The 24,702-nt window shown below is 38.1% G+C and overlaps 2 protein-coding genes across 2 annotated transcripts; both read right to left on the minus strand.

Moving 5' to 3' along the window:
* On the minus strand, positions 1,906-6,286 carry LOC18788533 (protein indeterminate-domain 4, chloroplastic). Its single transcript, XM_007226408.2, has 3 exons — positions 5,555-6,286; positions 4,886-5,282; positions 1,906-3,418 (listed from the first exon to the last, which is right to left on the minus strand). Exons 1-3 carry the CDS (start codon positions 5,739-5,741, stop codon positions 2,179-2,181), a joined length of 1,824 nt encoding a protein of 607 aa, XP_007226470.1. The 5' UTR covers positions 5,742-6,286; the 3' UTR covers positions 1,906-2,178.
* Positions 15,547-20,618, minus strand: LOC18792817 (protein CHROMATIN REMODELING 19). Its single transcript, XM_007225154.2, has 12 exons — positions 19,797-20,618; positions 19,342-19,459; positions 19,046-19,086; positions 18,715-18,965; positions 18,451-18,631; positions 17,786-17,971; positions 17,474-17,647; positions 17,208-17,366; positions 16,808-16,885; positions 16,569-16,705; positions 16,186-16,404; positions 15,547-15,998 (listed from the first exon to the last, which is right to left on the minus strand). Exons 1-12 carry the CDS (start codon positions 20,292-20,294, stop codon positions 15,836-15,838), a joined length of 2,205 nt encoding a protein of 734 aa, XP_007225216.1. The 5' UTR covers positions 20,295-20,618; the 3' UTR covers positions 15,547-15,835.

The following is a 24,702-nucleotide window of genomic DNA, read 5'->3' on the forward strand; positions in this document are numbered from 1 at the left end:
TTCCAATTAAACGCCCAAAGTTGGGAAAGGGCCGGGAATAATTATTTCTCCCTTGATTTCTACCTCTCATTTGATTATGATGAATGTACAAATTTACTTTTTTTTTTTTAAATTTTCTCAAGTAATCCCATGGAAATTCTTACATTCATTTCATTTATTTAAAGGATTACTGTTGGCCTGTTTGGTGTGAAATAAACGAGAGAGGAAGAAGTCACGAGCCATCTTTAAAAAAGTCTCTCTCCGAGAGTCTGTGATTGTACTCTTCAAGTTTGATGTCTACAAGTGGGTTTTTTATTTTTTTTATTTTTTATTTTTGCTTTCGGGTAGGATGTCTACAAGTGGTTAGCATGGCCTATGGCCCCACGTTTTAGACACATCTTTCTATCCATTAAAGGGCCACCATTTGGAATTGAGGATTTTGGAGAGATTGTACAAGACAGACTACTCTTCGCTATTTATTTTTATTTCATGCTCCCTATAAAATATATTATTAGTTTTTCCTTTTGCTAGCTACCATTTTCACGGTTCAATTTAATCATTTCTAAAATAATTTAATGAGAATTGATGAACCAATTTTATTTTTTTTTCTTTTCTCAAAACACAATTGTGTTTGGTTAAAATAGGACTGAAATTCAAATTTTGAAGTGAGGAAAACAAAAAACAAAAAAACCATCCACTGTTGGAGTCACGGGCTGATGTGTACGATTCCTTTTGAAGATAGAAGAGACAACAATTACGACAATAGTAGACAGCCCCATCATCATCGATCAATTTCTTAATAATTACAATAAGGTTAACGGCAGCTATATACTACACTTGCATATTTCCTATATATCAATGTTTGTTTTGCCCTAGTCGACGGTAGTACATAATACTATATATGATATAGGGAGCTGGTTTTCCCACTCTTATTTTATCTATTTACATTTTTTTTTGTAGAAAATTGTACGTTTCCATTCCTCTTTTATTCACTTACATTTTAAAAAAAGAGTATAAATAAAAAATATATATATATATATTATATGCTAAACCCAATTGGTTACGGCCAGCAGATACTCTTCAGTCCGGCCCTAAACCCAATGGCAACACACATGCATTATGCATATGATGCTCCTCTAAATTAAAATTATAAATTAATGCAGTCTAAAGTAAAATATCTATCTATATCACCAGTAGCATCAGTGAAGAAAGTTGAATATTAAACGTGACCGTGGACCTTGGTAAGGAATTAGAATGAAAAAGAATTGTTGGAAAGCGCCATGGAGGGCGGGACAATTTATTTATTTATTCATTAAACTAATTAAATATTGTCAAACCAAGCATTGTTTTGTACTTAGTTTTAGCAGTGGCTAGTAGGGTTAGGTATTAGGTAGCCGAACAAATTCTTGTGCTTATTTTTTATATGTGGGGTTCTGGGTTCGGGGTTGGGCGTAGATAATTCGTCCCCCGGCCTGACCCTCTCTCTCTCTCTCTCTCGTGCTTATGAATTAAATAGTTGATATGATTTCTTTGTTCTTGATGCATGGCAATATTAAATTATTGATTACGGATATCTCGTAACCAGACAAACAAGAAAATAAATTCTCACTTGTCCATTATGTTGGAATGTATCCATTTTTAAGATTCTGCACAAACAGTACTGGCTCAGCTGCTAGCGCCCATGTCTGCTGCTGTGACATTCTGATTCTGTATATATATATACATGCATACTCAACATGGCTTACCTCACACATTAGTTAATTCAAAGTTTAATTACGGGACATCGATCTCATTACTAATATTAATTTAGATATTTTTCCTTTGATTATTTCAAAATTAAGTACCATCAGGAGAGAAAGAGAGAGAGAGAGAGAGAGAGAGAGAGAGAGAGAGAGAGATGATATTTATCCTTTATCTTCAAATATCTACGCAACGCAAGAAAGATACCACACATGTGGTACAGGGAGATATATAAATAGCTGAAAGTACTGGATATATCAATTAGTGTAAGCCTTAAGGCATGCACATGTAGAAATTAAATCAATGAAACCCTAATGCGTGGGGGTCAAGACAACTAGTTCATAATTAAACGTCCTTTTTTCCGTACATATATTAAACAGGAACTGTCATCCATATGAACTTAATTGGAATCCTTCGATGTAGCTAGCTTTCACCTCATCATCACAACTGTACGCATGCTCATTGCATTGCAGTGCCTCCAAAGGGTTGACGTGTCTGCGCTGACTTCAAATCTGGGTCTAAAGTGCCGATCATATTTATGCCATGATGTTGCTGATGATGATCTCGTTGTGAGTATCCATGGCCACCACTCATGTTTTGTACCATCCCTCCAACTCCCAGAAAATCCAAGGTCAATTTATCAGACCCTCCAAAATTTACACCCAAATTTTGATGCAACTTAGCCTCATCATAATTTGTGTTATTATGCTGTTGATCCATTGCATTAACCCTAGTACCAGTACTGCCACTACTAAACCCACCAAAGCTGTTATGATCCTGTCCATGCACTCCTCCACCTCCAAAAACAGAAGAGGCCCCACTGGCAAGAGAGTTCATCAAACCTTGAAGATGGTTTTCATTGTCCACCTGCTGTGATGATCTTAAGTGTTGCTGTTCGCCACCACTGTGATGATCGCCACTAAAACTGACACCAACGGTAGAGGGTGCCGCAACTAGTTGCCTACCGGATTTAGCTGCTCTTGTTGATGAATTGCCTAACCCTCGTAGCAGAGACGAGCTTTCGGTGCTTGTAGTTGAACCCATTTGGGCAGCTTTCTGAAGCAAAGCAGTGGCAGACATATGTGAAGCAATGTTGCTTTCATGTTGCATGGAATTCCCATAGAGAGATGGTAGAGTAGCCGACCCCATAGTGTGATGATCACCAGCACCCATGCTAAACCCTTGGCCACCGCCATTGCCATCACTAAACTGATGATCAGGTGGAGTCAAGCTGCTGCTGGTACTGTTGTTAGAAAAGAAGCTCAGGTTGAAGAGATTTGCAGCACTAGTTGATGAGGGTGAGTTGTTGTTGTTACCGTTGCTTTGGAGATCAGGAAGTTGCATTAGCCCATGCAATGCTGCCTTGCTGGGAAATTGGTGCTGATCCTGAAAGCCTTGCTGGTTAGCAATATCCCTCATGAAGAAATTGGAGGAATTAGGCATGGCTTGTGATCCGAAGGAAGAAGGATTTGATGGTGTGATTAGATGCTCATATTTTGCACCACCAGCATTTCCTAACCTCAACATGTTGTTGGGCAGGTGGGTCTGATTTTGAAGTGAGGGAATTTGGGATAGGCCTAAGCTCATGTGGTTGTTTCCATATAGTTGACCACCCATGGTGTTTAAGCTTGAAGGATGCCTTGCACTCTCCTGAGCCAGTGCATCGCAGAATGCCCTATGCGTGATAAAGCTGTCGCGCCTATATATCACAAAGAAATGAAAAGAAAAGCTGAGCCAGTGCACCTCATCTCATGTGTGTACATATATAAGATGTTTACAAGGGAAGAACAAGACATCATATATGTGGGGATAAAAACAATAATCATTCTTACCCGTTTTAGTTAAAATTATGCATAAACGGCAAAAGGATTTACCCCAGAGTTGAATTTCTGTTTTTTTTATTGATTTTAATTGCTATTTTTCAACCTAGTGTGTTTGAAAGTCAACTGAATTGATCTCCCCTCCCATGAAAACAAAACAATGCTTACACACGAGATCAATAGTGCCAAAAAAATAAAATCCCAAACTACTACGTACATGAAAATAATTGAGACCGTAAACGCTGCATGTAATGTAATACTAAATTTTGTTTATAAAGAAAGGAAAAGAGCAAACAAAATTTCACTAGAACCGGAAAAGGGGAAACCAATGAGATTCCTATTAGTCATAATGGTTTCTCTCTTCACTCAAGAAATAGGAAAGAAGTACAGTGTTAGTTGAATTTTTTTTTTTCTCCTCCAATAAATGCGAAACCCTTGAACGGTCATTTGTTTTATTAATTTCCACAGAGAATATTTCCATAACCAAGATAGACAGACCCAAATTCACAAACCTCATCACCCTAATCATTGAACACTCTACCACTCTGACTTCTAAATTTTCAAAAACTGTCAAGCTTTTTGCTAGGTAGAAAAATGTGGTGTTGGACCAGTACCCAGAGAGAGAGAGAGAGAGAGAGAGAGAGAGCATCTTTGGTCCCATGAGAGATGAGAGCATACGTTTTAATTTCATGGGAAGGAGTACCAGGAAGAGGAGCAGAGCAGAGCTGTAGCTCTGATCTGAATAGATGAAGCCAGCCCAGAAGAGAACAAAAACTCATGAGTGACATATATATATCTCCAAATCATTATAAGACAAGAAAACTAAAGCAAGCTCAAGCTCCAATAGTCCAGTGCAGTAACCATTAATATTATGCTTCCCTTCCCTTCCATATGTATCTTGTGTATGTATGGTACTGTATCTCCACACGTGAGTGGGGCAAAACATATATATATATATATGGTGCCAAGGTCACCCAAAGGCGCTGTTTTCGAGGATCCATCCATACATAATCAAGATAAGCTAAATTTCTTGTTTTTCCTCTCTCTCTCTCTCTCTCTCTCTCTCTCTCTCTCTCTCGCTCATAAAATTTGATTTTCATTTTGAAACCCGTATATATATGGTAGAGTAGACATTGCCAGTTTCACACAGATTACTCACGTGTAAACAGTCCTGCCATATCAACCCAGACACGGACACACTCACTCTCTCGCAGAAAGACCCAAAAAAGAAAAAGTTAATTTGTTTAACTTCATCATTTTCCTTTTATTTAATTTTTCAATTTTTGAGAGCATCTCTCAAATTAATGAACGAATTAATGGATGAATGAATGAATGAATGAAAATACCTTGAGAAGAGAGTGCCACAATCGCATCTGTATTCCCTAGTGCCGCAAGTCTTAGAATGGGCCTTCCAATCCGATTGCACGGCGTACCTCTTGGAGCACTTCTCGCACTTCCATTTCTTCTCGCCATGTTTTCTAGAGAAGTGTTTTTTGATGCCGGTGAGGTCACCGAGAGCTCGAGAGGGGTCATGGTGGACGCATGTGGGTTCGGGGCACAGGTAGACCTTGCGTCTGGGTTCTTTTGTAGTCTTCTGCTTGAGCTTCCACGGCAGGTTGTGTCCTCTTCTGTGGAGCTGTAGGTTTTGCTCCCTTTGGAACCCTTTGTTGCACACCTCACATATGAACCTGTTTGTTGCCATTAGCGTCTTGGGAGATAGTGCGATGACCTCTGCATCTGGATCTGTTATCAAAATTAATGCCAAAACCAAATTAACAAATTTTCTTTTAACTTGTTTCGGTTCAACTCCAGAATTACGGAAAGAAAAGAGCTGGAAGACAATGATTTCGAAGGACAAAAATTAATAATTGAGAGCCAAACGGAGGAAACACAAATCCATTTCATCACACCAAAGAATCAGTACATAAATTTAGGGTTTCTTTTCTGAAATTTGTCAACTGATTAAAAAAAGTAGATACAAAAGAATTGATGTAATTATATAAAGAGATATTTACTTGGATTTCCAGGTTGATTTCTCCTTTTCTTTTGAGGGGGTGGGGCTGCGGCTGCGGCTGCGGCTGTAGTATTAGAGGAAGGCGTTGCGGAGGAATGCTGTTGTAGCGTGGACGTCATCTGGCTTTGGGTTTCTTCTCTGCTACTAGTGCTTCCGAAAAACGGTATTGACGAAGAAGCAGCCGCCATGTATATACGGTGAAGAAAACAAGTAATATTCTTAATTCAACACCGATCTTGTTTCGAGCAACTCAAAGAAAATTTGTGAAGTGATAGCTACAATAAAGTAGAACACTCTAGACATACAAACCTAGCAAGCTAAGTAAAATAAAAGTTGCGAGTCCAAGGTCCCTTAATTGCTAGGCAGGTAGGTAGCTTGAGAAATACGACCCACAAATACAAATCAAGGGAGGAAAGAAATTAGTAAGTATCTGCGGGTGGGGGGAAAGGGAGGGGGCGACAACTAAAATCCGGAAATGATGAAGATAGAGAGAAGAACCAGAGTCAATCCGGAATATATGTGCAGGCCAGCTTCTTCTTGCTCTCTTAGCTATCTATGTATCAATCTATCTTGTTTTTAAAATGAATAAAAACGGATCTGCTAAAACGCTCTTATTGTTCCTCTCTCAATCATTTCATGTCATGTACATACACAACACACATACATACATGTCCTAGCTAGCTAGCTACGCATCTCTCTCTCTCTCTCTCTCTCTCTCTCTCTCTCTCTCTCTCTCTCTCTCCCTTGTTTTTTGTGTTTTGATTTTGCTCGTCCTTTTCTCACTGTAAATTAAAATAATTACAGATATTAAAAAAGAAAAGAAAAATATCGAATGGAGAGAGAGAGAGAGAGAGAGAGAGAGAGAGGAGGGAAGCTGGGGTCGCTGTTCATGCAGCTCACGCAGCCTAATGTGTGTCGTTATGCGGCGATTGTAAGTGGGGCCAGCTTTGCTCACTCTCAAAGCTGAAGGGTGAAGAGTGTAGGGTGTAGGTCTTACCCTCTCCCCATCTCTCTCCTTCTCTTATTTCGTATCTTCTACCTTCGCATCCAGACAACCCTCTCTTTCGTCACTCTGCGCCCATCATATATGCTCTCTCTCTCTCTCTCTCTCTCTCTCTCTCTCTCTACGTTGTAACTGTGCAATACAAATGCTTGACACCTTTCAACATTGATGCCATGTTTCTTCATATGGTTGATCAGACGGTCAACATGATTATCTTAATATTATGTGTGTCCTAGCTAGCATACTTTAATCATACATGTCCTAAACCCTATGTCCACATCGTTTTTAAACAGACTATGTACTCAGGACTCATCTTAATATTGTTTCTTATTAATATTTAGGGTAATTAAGAACGTGTAAAATTATGTAAAATTTGTTAGGTTAGAGCTATTTTCTTTGTTAGAGAAATCTGAATAGCTAGCAAAAAGAAAGAACAGTATTACATCTGGCTATAGCAGCAGTAAAAGTTTAGCTGGAAGAGGACACTTTATGAGGCGGATTCTTACAGAGATGTACGGACCTAGGTCAGTCTAGGGAATTTTCTTGATTATTAAGTGACGTTCCACACGGGTTAATGAAGTACTTGCAAGTTGCATGTGTCTATGTCTCTCACAACCGATTTCAATTAATTTATACCATGAAAAGACTTTCTTCCGTAGAGGAAGGTGATCGATCCATCTCTGCAAATAATTGAATAATACTGAATAATATCTTCCCCCACTGTCTTAAAACGTGAAGAAATATACTTGAACTAGCAAAGCAGCCACTCAAAAGTGGAACTCTTGTGACTCTACTTTGTTGTGTTCTAAAAATTATATTCCACTCATTATTATTATTATTTTTAATACATGCAATAGTATAAACTAGAAGAGGATGTGAGTTTCTCACACACACATAGATTACCACGGTGTCATGGGAGTTCGAACATGAGACCACTGACTAATCTGTAAGTAAGTTAATGCCCTATTTTTACTGAATTGCAAATTAAAGCTCTTTTTCACTGATCTGGGATAGTCTAATGATATTATACTAGTTATTTATTGAATATTGTTAAGGACAGATTTGGATATCCATAGCTTCTATAAAAAGCCCTTTTCCCCCCTTTCTTATAAAAGAGCAAACATACATAATTAATGCATGTATAGCTAGCTAGCATCTGTTGTTGGGTTTCAAAATTTGACACACTTACGTACATGTGTTCGAATTGAAATTGGGGAATATGGGGGGAAAAGGTTAAAGCTGCAGAAATGCTTCAACGAACGCTTTTCTCTTAGTTTGGTCGCTTGCATTTTGATTTGAGAGTAGAATTGTTGGTACCTGCATGCAGAGGAAGCTTCATTCAGTTGCCTTACCCATCTACAAAAGGTGGCCGTCTTTTTTTTCTTTTTCTTCCTTGACAACATGTTTCTGGGGGAAATAGACAATCTTTGTTGGGTTGTGGAGCTATAGAGAGCCAAATTCTTTGGTTATTTCCTCTGTCAACTTCAGTGCACGACTTTGCTAGCTATAGTCGTGTAATATATAATATCAAACCTCTTTATTCCCTTTATGCAATAATGTACATGTTGAAAAATACACATGCATAGGACCGGAAGAATACATCCAACAACACAATATTATCTAAAAATTGATGAAGGAAAGAAAAAGGCAAACTTCCTCAGGAGGAGTGAGTCAGGGGAGGGGGTGCTGCTGCTGTCCTTAAGAGGCCCTTTTAGGATGCATAGCATAGCATCGCACAGTAGGACCCACATCTCTTAGACATGGTGGGCCTGGGGCCACCATGAAATTGGAAGGAAGGGACATGATTTGCTTGGGTCAAAAAATGTGCCATTCTTGGTCAAGTTAGGAGGGATCGTCCCAGGTCATTTCTGGTCAAATTGATTCTTGTGTAACCACTAAATCCAGCTATATATATATATTTGTGGACTCCCCCATCCATGAATAAATAAAAGACTAGCACTAGTGGCCGTTGATAATTTGTCACCACCTAATTATTATACACATAATAATAATAATAAAAATACATGTAGCTGATGCCTTGTCTGGTATGGGCAATCATGGACATAGAACCATATATACGTTGTGGAGAGAGAATTTTACTTAACAATTATTCGTTGGTTGAACTGATTTTAAGGTTTGATCTTGTGATGTATTCGAATTTCCAGGATTTTGCTGCAGCCTGCAGGGCTTGGTTTGGCTGTGTCTTATATTAAAGTCATCACCCCAAATGGATCAAACCCCAGAAGAAGCAGTTGAATTGGTTAGTCATTGTATGAATATGCCTATTCCATTGTATAGATACACGTGGTTGGAAACTAGAATTATCAACTCCCTTGAGGTTTAGCTCCTCCTTTGGCTTTGCCTCCAGTTCACAGAATAAAAAACAAAAAAATTCCATTGAAAATTCGACAGTGAAGATCACTTACCCAATGGCTGCCTGACGGGTTCCAGGTTTTGTTCTAGTTCTACTCTGACTTTGGTATATCAATCTTATTTTATTTTCCGATAAAAAAAACAAACTGCGTGCGACATTTTCAAAATTTTCCACACGGTGTTTCCTCAGTGAATTTAAAATCAAATACTTTCCACACGGTTTGGCTTTCTTTATCAAACCGAAAGTCCCGTGAGACACATTCTCTACGTTAGCGTCTTGTCAAGTTTCAGATTACGTCTAATATATATATATATTTTTTTGTTCTTCTTAAAGAAATAATATGCGTCGGTAGCAACTTCATTTAGGATATTATGTATTGCTGTATTCACATGATCATACAATTTGTTAGAACTTAGAAGGACAACAGTCCACAACAAATTCTGTATAATCAACAAAATGACAACAACCCACATTCCAAATTATTAATATAAAATCCAGCTTTCAATATCATAAGCAGTGTATGATCTTATTTAATACATAGTCATGTTTAAAAAAGTATAGTTGCAATAAAATAAAGCTAAACCAGATTTTCCTTTGATTGTCATCATGACTCATAATGCATATTCTTCTTCACTCAAAATTAATATTCAATTATATATGTATTAGAAAAATTAATATTCAATTTTCCATGTCAATTCTCTATGGGGTCCAAATTCTGCGTAATCTTCATATGGATGCACTCCACCACTCCAAACATCTCTTGATTAATTTTTATAACGGATAAAAATAATAATTGAAAATTTGTAAAACATGGGAGCCAATTGAAATTTCATGTTATTAACAGTATCTGCAAATTGCAATGGTCACCTCATTAAATAAATTTTAGGGTACTCCAATCATGCTCCTTATCTACCTTTTAAAATAGGGAGGCTTCTAGCATCTCATAAATTTGAGGAGACAAAAAGGACTCTTAGTGGTTCTATATAATATAATGTTGCTTTGTTTAATGCATATTTTAAATTTTTAATTAATGTTAACTAATTTTTTATTATATATTTTTTATAGCAATGAACCAATCATATTGAATTTAAAAATAATTATAGCATTTATGACTCTCTAAAATAAATTTTCTGTGTTTTTAGTTAAATTTAAACTTAAAAATAAGGAACATGATTATAGCAAAAATAGATAAATAGAGAGAGGGAACAAATTAATGAATCGTGGTGGGTCATGTCTATCTTTAAAGAAGGAATTTTTGCGGTTTGTGGGGATTGCCGGTGGCCTACGGCGGTAGAGTGACATGAAAGTGATGAAGTTGACGAACCCTGTAGGGCCAGTGTGCCACAAGGAAACAGGCCCATCCACGGGCCCACAGAAAACCACAGCCCTTCTTCTTCTTCCTCCTCTTTCTTGTTATTGCTAGACAAATAGCTAGAGACTGCAAGTAGTAGCAGAGCAGTACTGCTTTGGTTTGCAAGTCTTCTTCTTGGAAGGAGCTGTGGTGGGTCCCAGCCGTACCGTGAGGAATCGTTGCCGGCATATACATCATGTATATGGACAGCATATAAGACAGGCACCTCCCCTCCCCTCCCCTCCCCATGCCGATGCCCTCCTCCCTCCTCCCTCCTCCCTCCTTCATCCAATTCCAATCAATATTCCTTTCCTACTAGGTTATCACAACTCCTCATCCTAACATGTGTTACTGTTATTTAATAATAATAAATATGATAAAAAAGCTGCTTTAATTGTTTCCTAAATTATATTATAATACAAGTCCCTTTATCTTTCTTCTTAATTAACTTGGTAGTAAAGATAAACATTTACCGCAAGCAATTAATATAAAACGTTGAGAGATTGATCTGAATCTGATCATCAATGGACGGACCATATGTATCATGCATGGTAATTAAGTGAGATTAGGGTAATAGGGTGTGTGATAATATTATATATATATATGGGATTTGACCTAATTATGAGTCTTTGAATCTTATATGTATGACCACAGTATCTGTAGGTAACGTAGTGTATAAAAAATCACAAGTTTATTTGTTGTGTATACAGAAACATATGCATGGCAAATCCAAATCCAAATTGGCAAAAGGCCTGAAAATTATAATAGCGAGGCGAGAAAGTGGGACGATCGAGATGGACAAGACAGAGGAACATGTGATTTGCCTGGTTGATGCATGTGAGTGATGGTGACAAGGGGGAGGACACGTGGTGAGGGGTCATGTGTGGGTCCTATTCCTTTGTGGCTTTCTTTTGGATGGAGCATAAAGTAGAGACATGCTGTGACTGCTACTAGTGGTACAACAATTTACAAAGGGGTGGAGGGAGGGAAAGGGGCCTGCACTGCACTGCATGCCCTAGCTACCTCTCTCTCTCTCTCTCTCTCTCTCTCTCTCTCTCTCTCTCTATATATATATATGAATTAAAGGTCGGTAGCTTGGGTGCTTGCTTGTAAGTTGTAATGTAACATGCATGTTTAAACAGTATTAATACTGTAAAGGGCAAGATAACAAAAATCCAATTTATTCTTTGTAGGGCTGGAAGGAGTACAGCCAGCCAGGAGTGCTGTGGTGGTAAACTTCCTTGGAGCTAGAAAAGGGGAATTCACGGGCTACAACTACCACTTGCAAAAGGGAAGGGACCAAAGCAAAGATTCACCTGCGCAGAGAGAGAGAGAGAGAGAGAGAGAGAGAGAGAGAGCGAGAGCATTGTGTGTGTGTGTTTTTTTTATGGATGCAATGCAACAATTAGTATCTCGTAAAGGAATTTTCATATCAAAATGACATACCAACTAACAACTTTTGCTGCCTTCCTCTTACTTTCCTTTCATTGTCCACACTCTCAAATCACTCACTCTCAATTATACAAATATTATACATGTCTTTTAACTTTTAACATAATCCACTAAGAGTACTACTCTTCGTCTAGTCCTTAATTTACAACCAACCAACTTAATTTGTCACATTGCTTAATGTACTGTATGTTTTTCTTTATTTCTTTCATTCTACCCAATAATTTAACGTACTCTCTCTCTCTCTCTCTCTCTCTCTCTCTCTCTCTCTCTCTCTTTGTAATTAACTTAACATAAGTCATTAATATCTATTTACTCTTTAGAGGAGGAGGTCATTTTAATTAAGTTAATTAGGGTGATAAGTGTGACATGCAGATGCAGTGGAGCGTTCATATGTCATGTCTGCCTGCCTGCCTGCTTGCTGTCATTCATTCATTCATGCAGCTGGTTCAACTCAATAATCACGTTAAACTAAAGTCCCAAACCTTCTCAATTACAAATAAGATTAGAATAAATTGAGTTCGGACATATACAGTTGGATTGACTCAAGTTATAAATTTCATGTAACATCCCGACCCAAAATATATTTATCCGTTAATTTAACTAATTTAATAAAATTTGAAATTCCAATTTTGCCATCGGGGGTAGGGGTATTATAGTCATTTTTTAATCTGGAAGGATATGGGGGAAATGACTGGTACCATTATGTAGATCGTGCCGAGGTGAGTCAATAGACACGTAGTGGACTTGAATCAGAGTTGTAACGAAGTAGTTACGATCAAAACAAACGAGTTGCATAAGCGTAAATAATTCAAAAATGGTTAATAAAAACCTGAAAATCTCTCCTCCCCCCCCCCCCCCTCCCCCCCGGCGCGCAGAACCCCTTACCTCGATTTTTTTTAAAAGAACCAGTGGCTCTTTGAGCCACCACAGGCCACAGTTGGCCACGGGACCGGACCCAAATTGACCAGCTCCGCTCCCTCTTCCAACCCCACCCCTTCTTAGCACCGATCCGCCGCTCGTGTAGCCGAAAATTGCAGAAAAACGTCCGAATTTTTATCCAAAATTTTCGTAGCTCGTTCAAATGATTCCAGCAACCAAATCGTGAGAACCAGGTATGCTTTTCCATCATCTCAATGTGCTCTAGCTGCTGGTTGGGTTATTTAGGATCAATTTTTGCGTTTTGGTTGTCATTTAAGCGATAGAAGTTTTGGCCGATTTTGGCCCTTGATTCCGGCCCCTCCAGCCACTTTTTGGGGTTGGTCCAAAACAAAAGTTGCTCCACCCAATGTCCTGATCATGTAGGTATAAGTCTTTACCGGCGGTTTAGAGATTTTCCGATTGCCGGAATCGCTTTGGACACCCACGTGCAGCCAGCGAGTGAGGCGGCTCGTGGGCATTGTTTTGGTGTCCCTCTTGTTTCTAAAATAATCCTCATGTCATCCCGAGCACGACGGTATACTCGGATTTGAATTTGGTTATTATTTGACCGTCGATCGGATATCGCATATTAGACGTTATCCGGGTTCGACATGTTCAGACCGTTGGATCGACTCCAATTTAATATATGTTGATTTAGGCATCCCTAGGATTGTGTAGGATTTCACGGATCGTGAATCGGAGCCCCGGATGTTCCGATTCAATAACTTAAAGTTTGGGATTAAACGATAACTGTTTGATCATGCGATTGCGAGTGATCCGACCTTTCAATACGACCAAACTTGCAGAGCATGTATTCTAAACCTTGTGGAACCCATAGGAACTTCCGGTTAGGAAATCGGCGGTCCATGGCCCTGCGGGCCTGGTTAACCTTATTGGGAAAGTTTGACCGCCCAGTTGACCGAGCGTATTCCTAGGCTATCCCATCATCCGAAACACGTAGTTGGACTTTAGGAAAGTCCTGTTCCTCGTGCACTTACTTGAAACCCGGAAAACTAGGATTTAATTTAAAGTTCACATTCGAAGCGTTTTATATTAATCTCATACTCGTATTCTGAAATAGGTAATTTGGCTACTCGCACACAGCAGGCGGGACCCTCTCAGGGTCAAGCAGCGTGGGACTATTTGTGAGTGGACTTTGTTTTCAAATAATAAACATTGTTTTATGATGGAAAAACTATGCATATTGATTTAATGGTTTATTGAATATATTATATATTCAATTGTGGAATTTAATATTATTGTAAAGTATTTGCATTATATTCGGATTTTGACATATTTGAGTATCTTTAGTTTATATATGTGAATTTTGAGAATTTCTATATTATGATTGATTATGTGTAGGGTACGTGGGATGTTGGTTTGAGATTGTGAAAAGAGAGTGGATTATAGTTATGTCAGTTTGAAGTGCTATAAGTACTACCCTATGTACCTCCCAGATTTGGAACTTTGGATTTGGAATGTTGAGATACTTGGATATGTTGGAACTTAGACACCCATGACGAGGTGTTCCGTAGACCCGTAGCGGGGTTAGTCTGCGCGCGTAGGACTTGTCACAGGCGTATGAGTATTGAGGATTCTACTATACGTGCTAATGAGTTTAGTTCCAGTTGGACAACTCGTTCCCTAGCTACATGGTCAATTGAGGATTCTTCCATGTGGACTAGTCAAACAATATATATATAACAATTCATTAATTATTATTTATCGGTGAGGATACTTCTTCGCTCGCCGTGCCAACGAGTATGCGTCTGGAAAGAATGGTTCGGGTATATTGAAAAGGTTTTGATTGGGTTGAGAAACAAAGTACCTTTATGGGATTTCGGATTTCGTTATGGTTTTGATTCAACTATTTATACATATATGGCTATTTTCGGTTTTGAATGCATATGGTTTCATCATATTTTTCTAAACGGTGGGGTTATACTATGTTGGTTTCAATTGTGAACTAAACTTGTTTTTGTCCACTCATACTTTTTCTATTTTGCACCCCCCAGACAGTAGCTATATTCGAATCGAGCAACCGAGCCAAGATCTCTACTTCCGAACTCTGAGCTTTTGTAGGGCTCTTTTATTCATTTTACTTCCGTTGAACTTTGCTTTCTGCTTGTAATATGAACTTAGTGAGATTTGCTCTGTTATCGCCCTGTTAGGGTTTGATTGTGAGGCCAGAGGCTTTTGTGAACCTTCATATTAGTCACAAGATATATCTAAATAGTAACTTCACTTAAGTTTAATGAAATGATCGTGTGACTAATATAAAGGTTCACATGAATGATCTATATATGGCATCTTCACTATAGAATTTCGCTACCAGAAGGATTACTAAGAGCATCCACAATGGGCTCCCTAAACCACCTCTTTAGACAAATTTAAAATTGAAAAAATACAACTCCAACCATGCTCCATATCCACCTCTTAAAATATGAAGACATTTAAGAGCTCCTAAATCTAAAGAGAGAGCAATGATTCCTAGTAACTCCCTATAATTTAATGATGATTTGTTTTATGCGTAGTTTAAACTTTTAATTAATGCTAATACATTTTATTTTTTATTTTTTACGGAGATAGACCAATCATATTGAATTAAAAAATAAATATAGCATTTATGACACCCTAAACTATGGAGTGTGATTAGAATTCAAATTTTAGAGAGAGCTTCTAAAATAATTTTTATGTATTTTTAGCTAAATTTTAACTAAAAATTAGGAAGTATGATTATAGATGCTTTAAATCCAAGATCAAATCCTTCCCTGATTCCTATAATCTATAACCCATTTAAGCTTCAGCCCCAGGCCCCAAGCCTGCGATAACCAAAAGTCAATTGCGCCGGGATGTTTGATCCAAAAACCGACCCCAATAACCCAAATTACATATTTGGACCAGATTAATAAACTCACATTGAACTCCGAGCGAAACTTGCTCAATTCAATCCCTCCAAATTCATCATCGTTGCCTAGTGACGATAACTTTTAATTGCTACAAGAATATTTGGGCCAATTTACACCCGTATAGCATACCAACCTACAACTATGTATTGTTTTTTCTTCAAAATCCTAACTAATACAACAATGGACCTCTCCTATAAGGTGAATAAAAAATAAATTACAAAGATCTTCTGTTGCAGTATCTCTTTCAGCGGACTCTCTGTAAATGTTCTAAAATCTTAACCAAGCAAAAGTTTCGATAATATCTCTCCCATGGTCTTCTCGGATGTTTCGCCTTCATTATCCATCTCCAAGCCAGATTCCAGGACTGCAGCATCTAGCACTAACTTTCTTTTTGCAATCTCGTAAACGTTTTCATCAACTGTACCCTTGGTGACTAGCCTGTTAAAGCACATAAGCAGGTTAGAGATCTACCATTCACAATTCAAGTCTACAACACAGACAAATACCGCAGAATGAAGGGAAAGAGAGATGGCTTTTGGGGGGGCGGTGGGGCGGTGGGGGGTGATGCTTTTCTGACAGGTAATAGGTGAGGAGTGAGACATTGGGACATTGAAGGAGGAGCAACCTGTATATAGTAACAGGCTTCACTTGGCCAATGCGATGACAGCGATCTTCAGCCTGTCGATCAATTTGTGGGTTGAAATCCATATCATGAATGACTACAGTATCAGCTCCAGTCAAGTTCAATCCTTGGCCTCCAGCTCTTGTAGACAGCAAGCATGCAAATATAGAAGTGTCGCTATTGAATGTATCAACTATCGTCTGTCTTTCAGTCACCTGAGTACTGTCATTTGGAAGATACAGACAAGAAACACAACTTATAGTACAAATAGCAATTCAAATTAACCACAATCAACAGCTATATATTCAACTGAACCTGAGCAAGTCAAATAATATAATAAATATTGATACAAACGATCTGTAACTGTGACATAAGTATGCCAGTACCTTCCATCAAGTCGTCTGTATGTAACCCCTATCACATCCAATGTCCACTCCAAAATATCAAGCATTGACGTCCACTGGCTAAAAATAAGAACTCGATGCCCAGCTTGCTTCAGTGAAGGAAGAAGTTCAGCCAATGCCTAATATCATTGACAAGAAAACCCTTCTCAATTTTGAGCAGAAAGTATCACCGAACAATCCTATCCAAATTTGTTAGAAAACTTATTGAAGTAACATTATACCTGAGACTTTGCTGCAAGCATAACATATTTGTCTGGAAGAAATCCTTTCTTATCAGTGACACCATGATACAGTAAAAGCTGCAGAGAAAGAGAGAACATACATTGCATCAAGATAGAATATGCAATCTGCTACAACTAATAATTACTGGGAAATTCACTGAGGAGGAAAATATCATATTCCTATGCAGCATGAATACTGCTTGTTTTGAATGGCAGTACAAAAAAGAGGAGTCCCTGTGCAGACTCGTGAACACCTGAACCATTTCAATATCTGTACATATATTTACAAATATACACATACTTATAATGTACAAAATAGATAATCCAATCATTCCAATGGATTAATAGTATAATATAATGCTCGAAATACAAATTCATTTTTAAGAAGTTGAAAAAATACCCGATGGATAGAGAAGTCACTATAACTGTTAAGTTCCCCAATTACTTTGTCTAAAGTACACTCAAAGCCAAATGCACCCATTGGATGTAACTTTCTGGCAAAACGAACAACATCCTCATCACTGTAAATACGCCTTACTAGTAAAGGATGATTTGCAATCTAGACAGCAGGGAAAGGAAAAAAAAAACAACAATAAGCACAAGACATATGTAATCAGAACAAAAGAACTGGGATACAAAAAACATGATAAATTGAGACAGCAGCACCTTACGAAACTGAACAAAATAGTTGGAGATCTGCCGCCGGGGAAGAACTCCAAGGATACTGTTCGAGTTAACCTCTGAGGTTTTTGCAATACGAGCTTGTGAAGCTGCACGATACTCCTCAATGGCTTCTTTATAGGCATCTGCTTGTTCCTTTTCCATGACAACATACTCAACCTGCAGTGCATTTCTCAGCTTCTTTCTAAAGTACAAAAGAAATAACCAACAGATAGACTTATATTTTCTATAAGTAAGAGTAATGAAAAACTCCACAATATGAAAAAATAAGAACCTACGCATAAACTAATAACATACCCGCTGTATTTTTGGAACAAGTTGTTGCATAACATCAGATTTTAGGCGTCTCAAAATAAATGGTCCCAATATGGATTTCATACGGCCAATCAAATCTCTATCTTCAGCACTTAATAGCTTTTTTAAGTCAACATCCTCGGTAGTGAAAAGATCTGGCATCATAAACTCCAGCATAGACCAGAGCTCCTGCAAAAACCCACAAGTCATTAACAAAGAAATTTCTAAGAACTAAAATGCAAGTTCCAATATAAAATCAATAGTAAACACTATTGACTGATGCAATTCCACATCTTCTAAACTCAATTTTTTAAAAAAAAATTTGATATATCATGTTTACAAAATGAAAGAGGAAATAAGTAAGTAACATTCTTGATAAGGTATCCCCAACCCAAGGGATAATTTAACCTCACCTTAGCAAATGTACAAACGCACATCCTCAGACCTAATCCTAAAATTCAGATAATTCAATCACACTATATCATGACCATCCAAAACACTTTATTATATCCTTGTCTTCCCTCGAAAGGAATCAGATTCATCATTTTCATCATATTCTAATCTTCCCTTGGTAAGATTGCAATGCAAAAAGGCCAGTTTTCTGTTCATTGAACAACGTGGCTATTTAAGTAATAATCCAGAAGATTATAAAGGGTATAAAGTAATACATGTAAATCATTTTGTAGAGGTGTCCCTGTCAGCATTAGACGCTGGTTTGCACTTCGTGCAACAGACATTAGGTTTTTCCACCTGTAGCTATTTTTATCCTTCAAAGCATGAGCTTCGTCCATAAGCACACAACTCCATTGCCAACGTTTCAGAATTTTACGATCATCTTTTTGCTGTCCACTGGAAGACCATAAATTAAAGGAATTAAAATACCATAAAATCAAAATCACTTTCCACTATCCATATGTAACACCGAAACAAACCTGTGTCTTTCAAATAGTGAATAGCACACGAGAATAACATTAAAAGGAGGCGGCAATCCAGCTTTGGCCAAAGAGCTCAATTCTCTTGAATATGCTGATCGCGCAGCCCCATGATACTGGAGAACAGAAAATGACGGGCACCACTTCTTCAGTTCCCTTTCCCAGTTTTCCAAAACCGAAGCAGGACAGACAATCAAATGTGGACCCTGGTCGTTGTGTAAATGTTTCAATAACATCAAATATGTTATAGCCTGTTCAACAAGAACAGATATTAGAAAACTAAAGTTACAATTATTATTGAAACAGGTGAGGAGAATGGACCCCCAGGTACCTGAATGGTCTTCCCGAGACCCATCTCGTCGGCCAAAATGGCTGCAGAAAATAAAGTATGTTAAACTGCTATGCTTTGAGAAGTGAGATTAAACCTAGCCCCAGACTGTAATATGCTTATACAATCATAAAACTAGCCTCAAAGGAAGATTGATAAACTTTCATCTATTTAAACGAAATCACTTCAATACAGAGCTTCTTATGCTAATTTCAAATTACAAGCAGTTTCCTAGTTCTTCCCTAAATTGAGTCCCTAATGAATGCCCTATTTCCTGGCACAGAGCAAAAGAAAAGTACCTCCACTGATACCCTTTCGATACAACAGAAGAAGAAAGTTAACACCAACCAGCTGGTATGGCTTGAGAATAGGTTGAAAGTCAGAATGGTCAGACCTACATGCCGCGATAATATCATCCTGCAACAACAAATCAATCACCATCAATTGCCAACGGCATTGAAAGCTGACAACAACTAGAAAAAGAAAATAATCACAATACATAACAAAAACAAAAAATCCTTCGCACAGAAACCTAAATTCAAAAATTTTGTTTTGCTTTTTTACTTTCTTATACAGCCACATTCTCTTTCCCTGTAAATGTTCATCATTTTCCTAACCCAAGGAAACAAAGGAATGCCAACATTTTGAACCACATTTTCCACCAATCAAAATAACTAAAGGTAAGAGCTTTCCAACTCCATGCACCAAACAACAAGAGTATACTGAAAAGAAGAAGATAAAAAATAGAAAGCACCTGAGTGACAATCCTCACAGAGGCAGCTTCCACTTCAGCATAACGATCAGACACAGCGGGAGCCGACGAGCCGTGGAGCTCCCTTCTCAAGTCGGCCGATATTTTGGCACACTTCTGCAAAGCCTTGCCAACCACATCATCCTCCTCCAACTCCTCTGCCTCTTCTTCTTCTTCTTCTTCACTCGTTGACTCTATATTGACCCAATCTCCATCGCTCTCCTCGTCCTCGATGACGAACCGACGGCCAGGTTTGACGGGCCTGATAACCTGAACCTCGTCGACGTCGTCGTCCTCCAACTCATTTTTAATTTCGACGCAATCATCATCGTCGTCGGAGAGTTGTTGGGGCTTTGGGGAGGAGGCTCGGAAGGCGAAGGACTCAATTGGAGGCGGCGTTGGGGTTCGAGGTTTCTTGAGGACTCGAGAGGGCTTGAAGGAGGAGGAATGCTCCTCCCACTCGTCGTCGGAGATTTCGAAATCGTCGAGACCGCGCTTCATATCATCGTTTTCAAAAACAAAAAAACCCAAAGTGAAAAATGAGAAGAAGCCCTAATTAATTAGAAGGAGGAGTGAGTTGTGGTTTTACTGGTACTGTTAGTGGGTGCTGAGAAGAGAAGAGAAGAGGAAAGGAAAAGGATCTTGAGGGAGCTCTCCCTCTCTAGTGCTCTACTTCGGGAGTGCAAGTGTCAAGGACGCCAAAGACCGCCATTTCTTTCGGGATATTTGCCTTGCCCTCTTCTCTGTTGCATTTGCTTCGTTTTTTTGTTTTTTTCTTAATTAATTAAACTAGAATGGCTTTATTTTATTTTCTCAGAAATGCATTTCCGGATGTATGTATTTTTTTTATAACTTTGTTGGACCAAATTACCCATTACAAAAATTAAAATAAAAAGAATAAAACGACTGCGATGACGATATCAACAATTAATCTCAGCTTCTAATTTATTGACTAGCTTCAGGCCGAAATTTATAATCCTTTGGGCTAACATTTGGGTTTGCAGGAAAAGTAGTTGGATCTCTAGCGTGATCGAGAAAGTGCTTATGGGCCTCTTCACTTGCTGTGCTGTTTTGAAAGCATGAGGTTGGCCTTATCATTTTTAATGTAATAAGTCGACTTGGGCTTTTTTAATTAAAAAATCAACAACAACAAAATTTGATACAACCAGTATTATACTTTAATATATCTAATATAAACTACTGGGGGATAAAGTTTAAGTGAGGAGCACATCAGCTCTAATTAATTTAGCTAAGCTCATATATACTTTTAAAAAAGAAATATTCACTATTATACCAAATATAGAAGTCCAAATTATAAAACTACTTTATAAGAAATGGACTTTAGAAACGCACACAAAGCTCATTTACAACATAACAAAAGACTTTTAACTTCTTTTAAATTACAAAACTGCTATTGATTTCTTAAAATAAATCCAACCCCAAAACCTCATAAAAATGGCTCAAAACACTTAATAGGGCATCAAAGTAATTTAATAATCAGAATTAAATTCAATAAGGTCAGCTGTCATTTTTTGGGTATTTTTTGGGTTTGTTTATATAAATTTGTAGGGGTCTTTTTATTCCAGCAGCCTGACGGATGGGCTTGGACTGCCGAAAAGAGAAACAAGTGAAATTACCCCGTGTACCTAAGTTCAAGAATCAGGCCCCAAGAATGCTTCGAAAGGGTAGTGAAGCCTTATGAAGCATCTTGGTTACCTTCACCAACAAAAATAATGGATGCTTACAGATAAATTCTTAGTGTTTGCAGGTAGAATCTTAGCTTGGCATGAGAGACTTGTGGCATGGGAGCAAAACAATCATGAGTTTAGCATAAACAAAAAGAGGGCTGTGAATTCCTATGAGAAACATGGGTTTTAAGACAAGGGGGAATGGATTCTAAGAGGGTTTGTTGAAGAAGGAGAGAGATGGGGGTATGATGGTGTGTTGAGTAGTTTCCGGCAGCTTGACGAAAAGTCTGTCAATCTCTGGAGTGTTTTAACAGAAGAGAAAATGGGAGGAGATAGATAAATATGGCTCAAAATTGCAGAGGCTTCATGGAGGGGAGATAAAGCTTGCTCCCCATATGTGTGTTGCTTAGGATAAAGAAGAAGGAGATAAAAGGTGAGGCACTTGGGCTTGATGTTAGCAGTTAGATAATAAGCTTGCTCAACTGCTCTAGTTGAGTTTAATGGGTAGGAGGTACCTCCTTTTATAGTCGTTAGAAGCTCATCCTTCTCAAGAAACCCTAATGGGTTCTCTCTAATTTTGCCAAGTCTCTCCTTTCATTTCTCTTCTCTCCCTTCGATCAATCCCATTTTGTGAAATTATCCTTTGCACAATCGCACCAAAAACAGGGTTTTGGGAGCTCTAGGCTTATCAGTGGTGATTTCTTATTTTTGGCTGTCATTTCTCCTCCTTTCCTCTCCTACTTCATGGCAAGATCTGGTGGGGGGGGAATGGGTATGTATGCTGGTTTGAATGGTGTTTTGCCTAAACATCCCTTGGTTTTCTTGATGGATTGCATTGGGTTTGTCTTTGGCCATGTGCTGGAGTCTCCCAGCTTCCTGAGCCTACAAACATCTCCTGGTTTTCTATCATGGTTTCATTTCAAACCATGTGCTAGGGATTTTTTGGATATTTTCTAAACCACTTGGGCTATTTGGGCCTTCCTAAGGTGATGAGTTAGTGTATTTAAGGGAATGGGCCAACCTCGTAAGTGACGGACCATTTTTATTGAGATGATGAGCTAATTTTTCCTAAAGTACTGGGCTATTTCTTTCTTTTATGTTTACCCACATGTTTGGGCTCAAGAAATGAGCTTGAGTATTGGGGCTCCCAAGCAACCCAAACTTTCATTTCTCGGCTCATCAATAGGCCTCATGAAAGCTCGTTACCATCCATACCACAACCCACTCAAGCAAGCTCCGGGCGCTTGCGTGGCTTGGACCTACTTAAGCTTGTAGTGTGGCTAGGTGTAATAATAATGATTTTTCACTTGGTATTGCATGTCGCTTGGGGTGCTTGAATTTCGTATCCTTTAAAAAGGGATATGATGCTTAACGGGATAATTAGCATGAGCTTGTAGAGTCAATGCCTTTTATAGGCTTATTTCGATTCTTAGCGTGACGGATTGCATATTTATTTGGCATAGCACATGGTCGTGGCTCGTGCAAGCGTGAATGACGAACTTTCGCGTGCTCCAAATCGGGTCTTTTCTTAATAAGGCATTGCGTTGGGCTGAGAATTTATTTGGGCACAACCTTGAATTTTTGGGCCTCAACAAAATTAAATGGTTTAGGGTTTATCTATATTATTAGTGCTAAGAATTGATATATGACTAAATATCTCTAAAAAAACGAATTTATGAAATGAGGATGCAAGAGAAACACATTCTAAGACTGTTCGACCAATAAATAAAGAAATAAAATTCTAAGAACGTTAGCCGACAACAAGATGCAGGAAAAATACTTGGGTGAAATGAGAATAGCATTATTTTGCTATCCTCGGTCAATCACATTGTGCCGCGCTTTATAACTTTTACACATGGTAGTTTGTGATTCGATGAAAAGGCAAAATAGTATTATTCCCGTTTTGCACAAATTTTTCTACAAGATAATGGCCACCAACAGATAATGAGGATTCATACAAATTCTTGCAGTCAATTTGTTGCCAACCCATTCATGTATCATTCTCGTGACACTTATTTTCAGTTTCTTTATTATTATTATTTTTATAATTAATCTAAATTATATATTTAAGGGGTGATTGTAATGAGGGTAATAGAGATTTTTTTTTCCCCATGGTAATAAATCTTAACCGCTGCCAATGGCCATAAAGAAAATGAGAAAATGAAGCATCCTACGAGATCTCCTTCATCACCTGGAAATAAAATTAGGGGGAAGGTAGCTACTAGCTAGTACCATTGTTCAAGCATTTGAAATGCTTTAATTTTTCTGTTGATTCCCTTGAAAAAATTAATATATAATAAAATTCATAGCTAGAGACATGATGGCGATGATCATCCTTCAACGACCATGAGATTGCAGGCCTGCTTCTACTTTGGCCATCAAAAAGGCACTAGTCAAACTCGATATAGTTATAGCACTACCAGTAAAAAATTATTAATTATATAATGAGGTTTTGAATGGTTTGGTCAGCCACTGGGATCACTAGTAGAAGCCACCGCATCTAAATGGTTGCCATTGCTGATCTAATCGCCACAATTACTGTACATCTATGGCACCAAATAGATGGCCACGATGTATTTGTGGCTGAAAAACAATTAGACATGGATATTGAGACAAAATGGTACTTATTTTTCAATTATTACACATAGTCACGATCAATGTGTAATGTCAATTCGTCTCCTCAATCTTCATTGATAGATCATTCTTACAAGAAAAAAAGAGATAAATATTATATTATTATGATATTTAGTTGTGATGAAATAAATAAATGAACACTTTTATTACCCAAAAAAAAAAAAACTAAAATGATTATTTTCTAATAAAATGGTTGAAAATTTTATAATTTTGTGTAGAGGGTGGGATGAATAAAATGCAATGTAGAAAGAGTCTCCTCTAGCTTTGATTGAGAAGAGCACCAATAACATGTTGAAGTGCACCACCACTCTTAGGTTTTGCACTTTGTGCTCATCTCCGCTTTGACCATTGCTTCCTTGCATTCACTTTTGCCCCTTGTCAACTTTGATAGGTTCTAGAAATAATCTTGTATTTTCAAGCAATGAGCTGATGAGGACAAAGCAAAGTGATGAGTGGTGGCCAACTTGCAAGTGCTAACTCCTCCACCAATATTTCGCATTCAACGATTTGGTGATCGTTCTATAGATCATTTGAGAAATGGAGAATATATACAGTTTAGTCATACGTCATGAATCATGATGATTTTC

The sequence above is a fragment of the Prunus persica genome, chromosome G1, assembly GCF_000346465.2.
Source record: "Prunus persica cultivar Lovell chromosome G1, Prunus_persica_NCBIv2, whole genome shotgun sequence".
In the NCBI taxonomy this organism is placed as follows: domain Eukaryota; kingdom Viridiplantae; phylum Streptophyta; class Magnoliopsida; order Rosales; family Rosaceae; genus Prunus; species Prunus persica.

What these genes read in the sequence shown, in the direction of transcription:
- LOC18788533 (XM_007226408.2), bottom strand. Translation starts at nt 5,741, where the DNA reads ATGGCGGCTGCTTCTTCGTCAATACCGTTTTTCGGAAGCACTAGTAGC. An exon ending in AAATCAACCTGGAAATCCAA is followed by an intron (nt 5,283 to 5,554) that starts GTAAATATCTCT and finishes TTTTGATAACAG; the next exon opens with ATCCAGATGCAGAGGTCATC. An exon ending in TGTGGCACTCTCTTCTCAAG is followed by an intron (nt 3,419 to 4,885) that starts GTATTTTCATTC and finishes TGTGATATATAG; the next exon opens with GCGCGACAGCTTTATCACGC.
- LOC18792817 (XM_007225154.2), bottom strand. Translation starts at nt 20,294, where the DNA reads ATGAAGCGCGGTCTCGACGATTTCGAAATCTCCGACGACGAGTGGGAG. An exon ending in GTGACTTCTCTATCCATCGG is followed by an intron (nt 16,886 to 17,207) that starts GTATTTTTTCAA and finishes CTTTCTCTGCAG; the next exon opens with CTTTTACTGTATCATGGTGT. An exon ending in TACAGACGACTTGATGGAAG is followed by an intron (nt 16,405 to 16,568) that starts GTACTGGCATAC and finishes TCCAAATGACAG; the next exon opens with TACTCAGGTGACTGAAAGAC.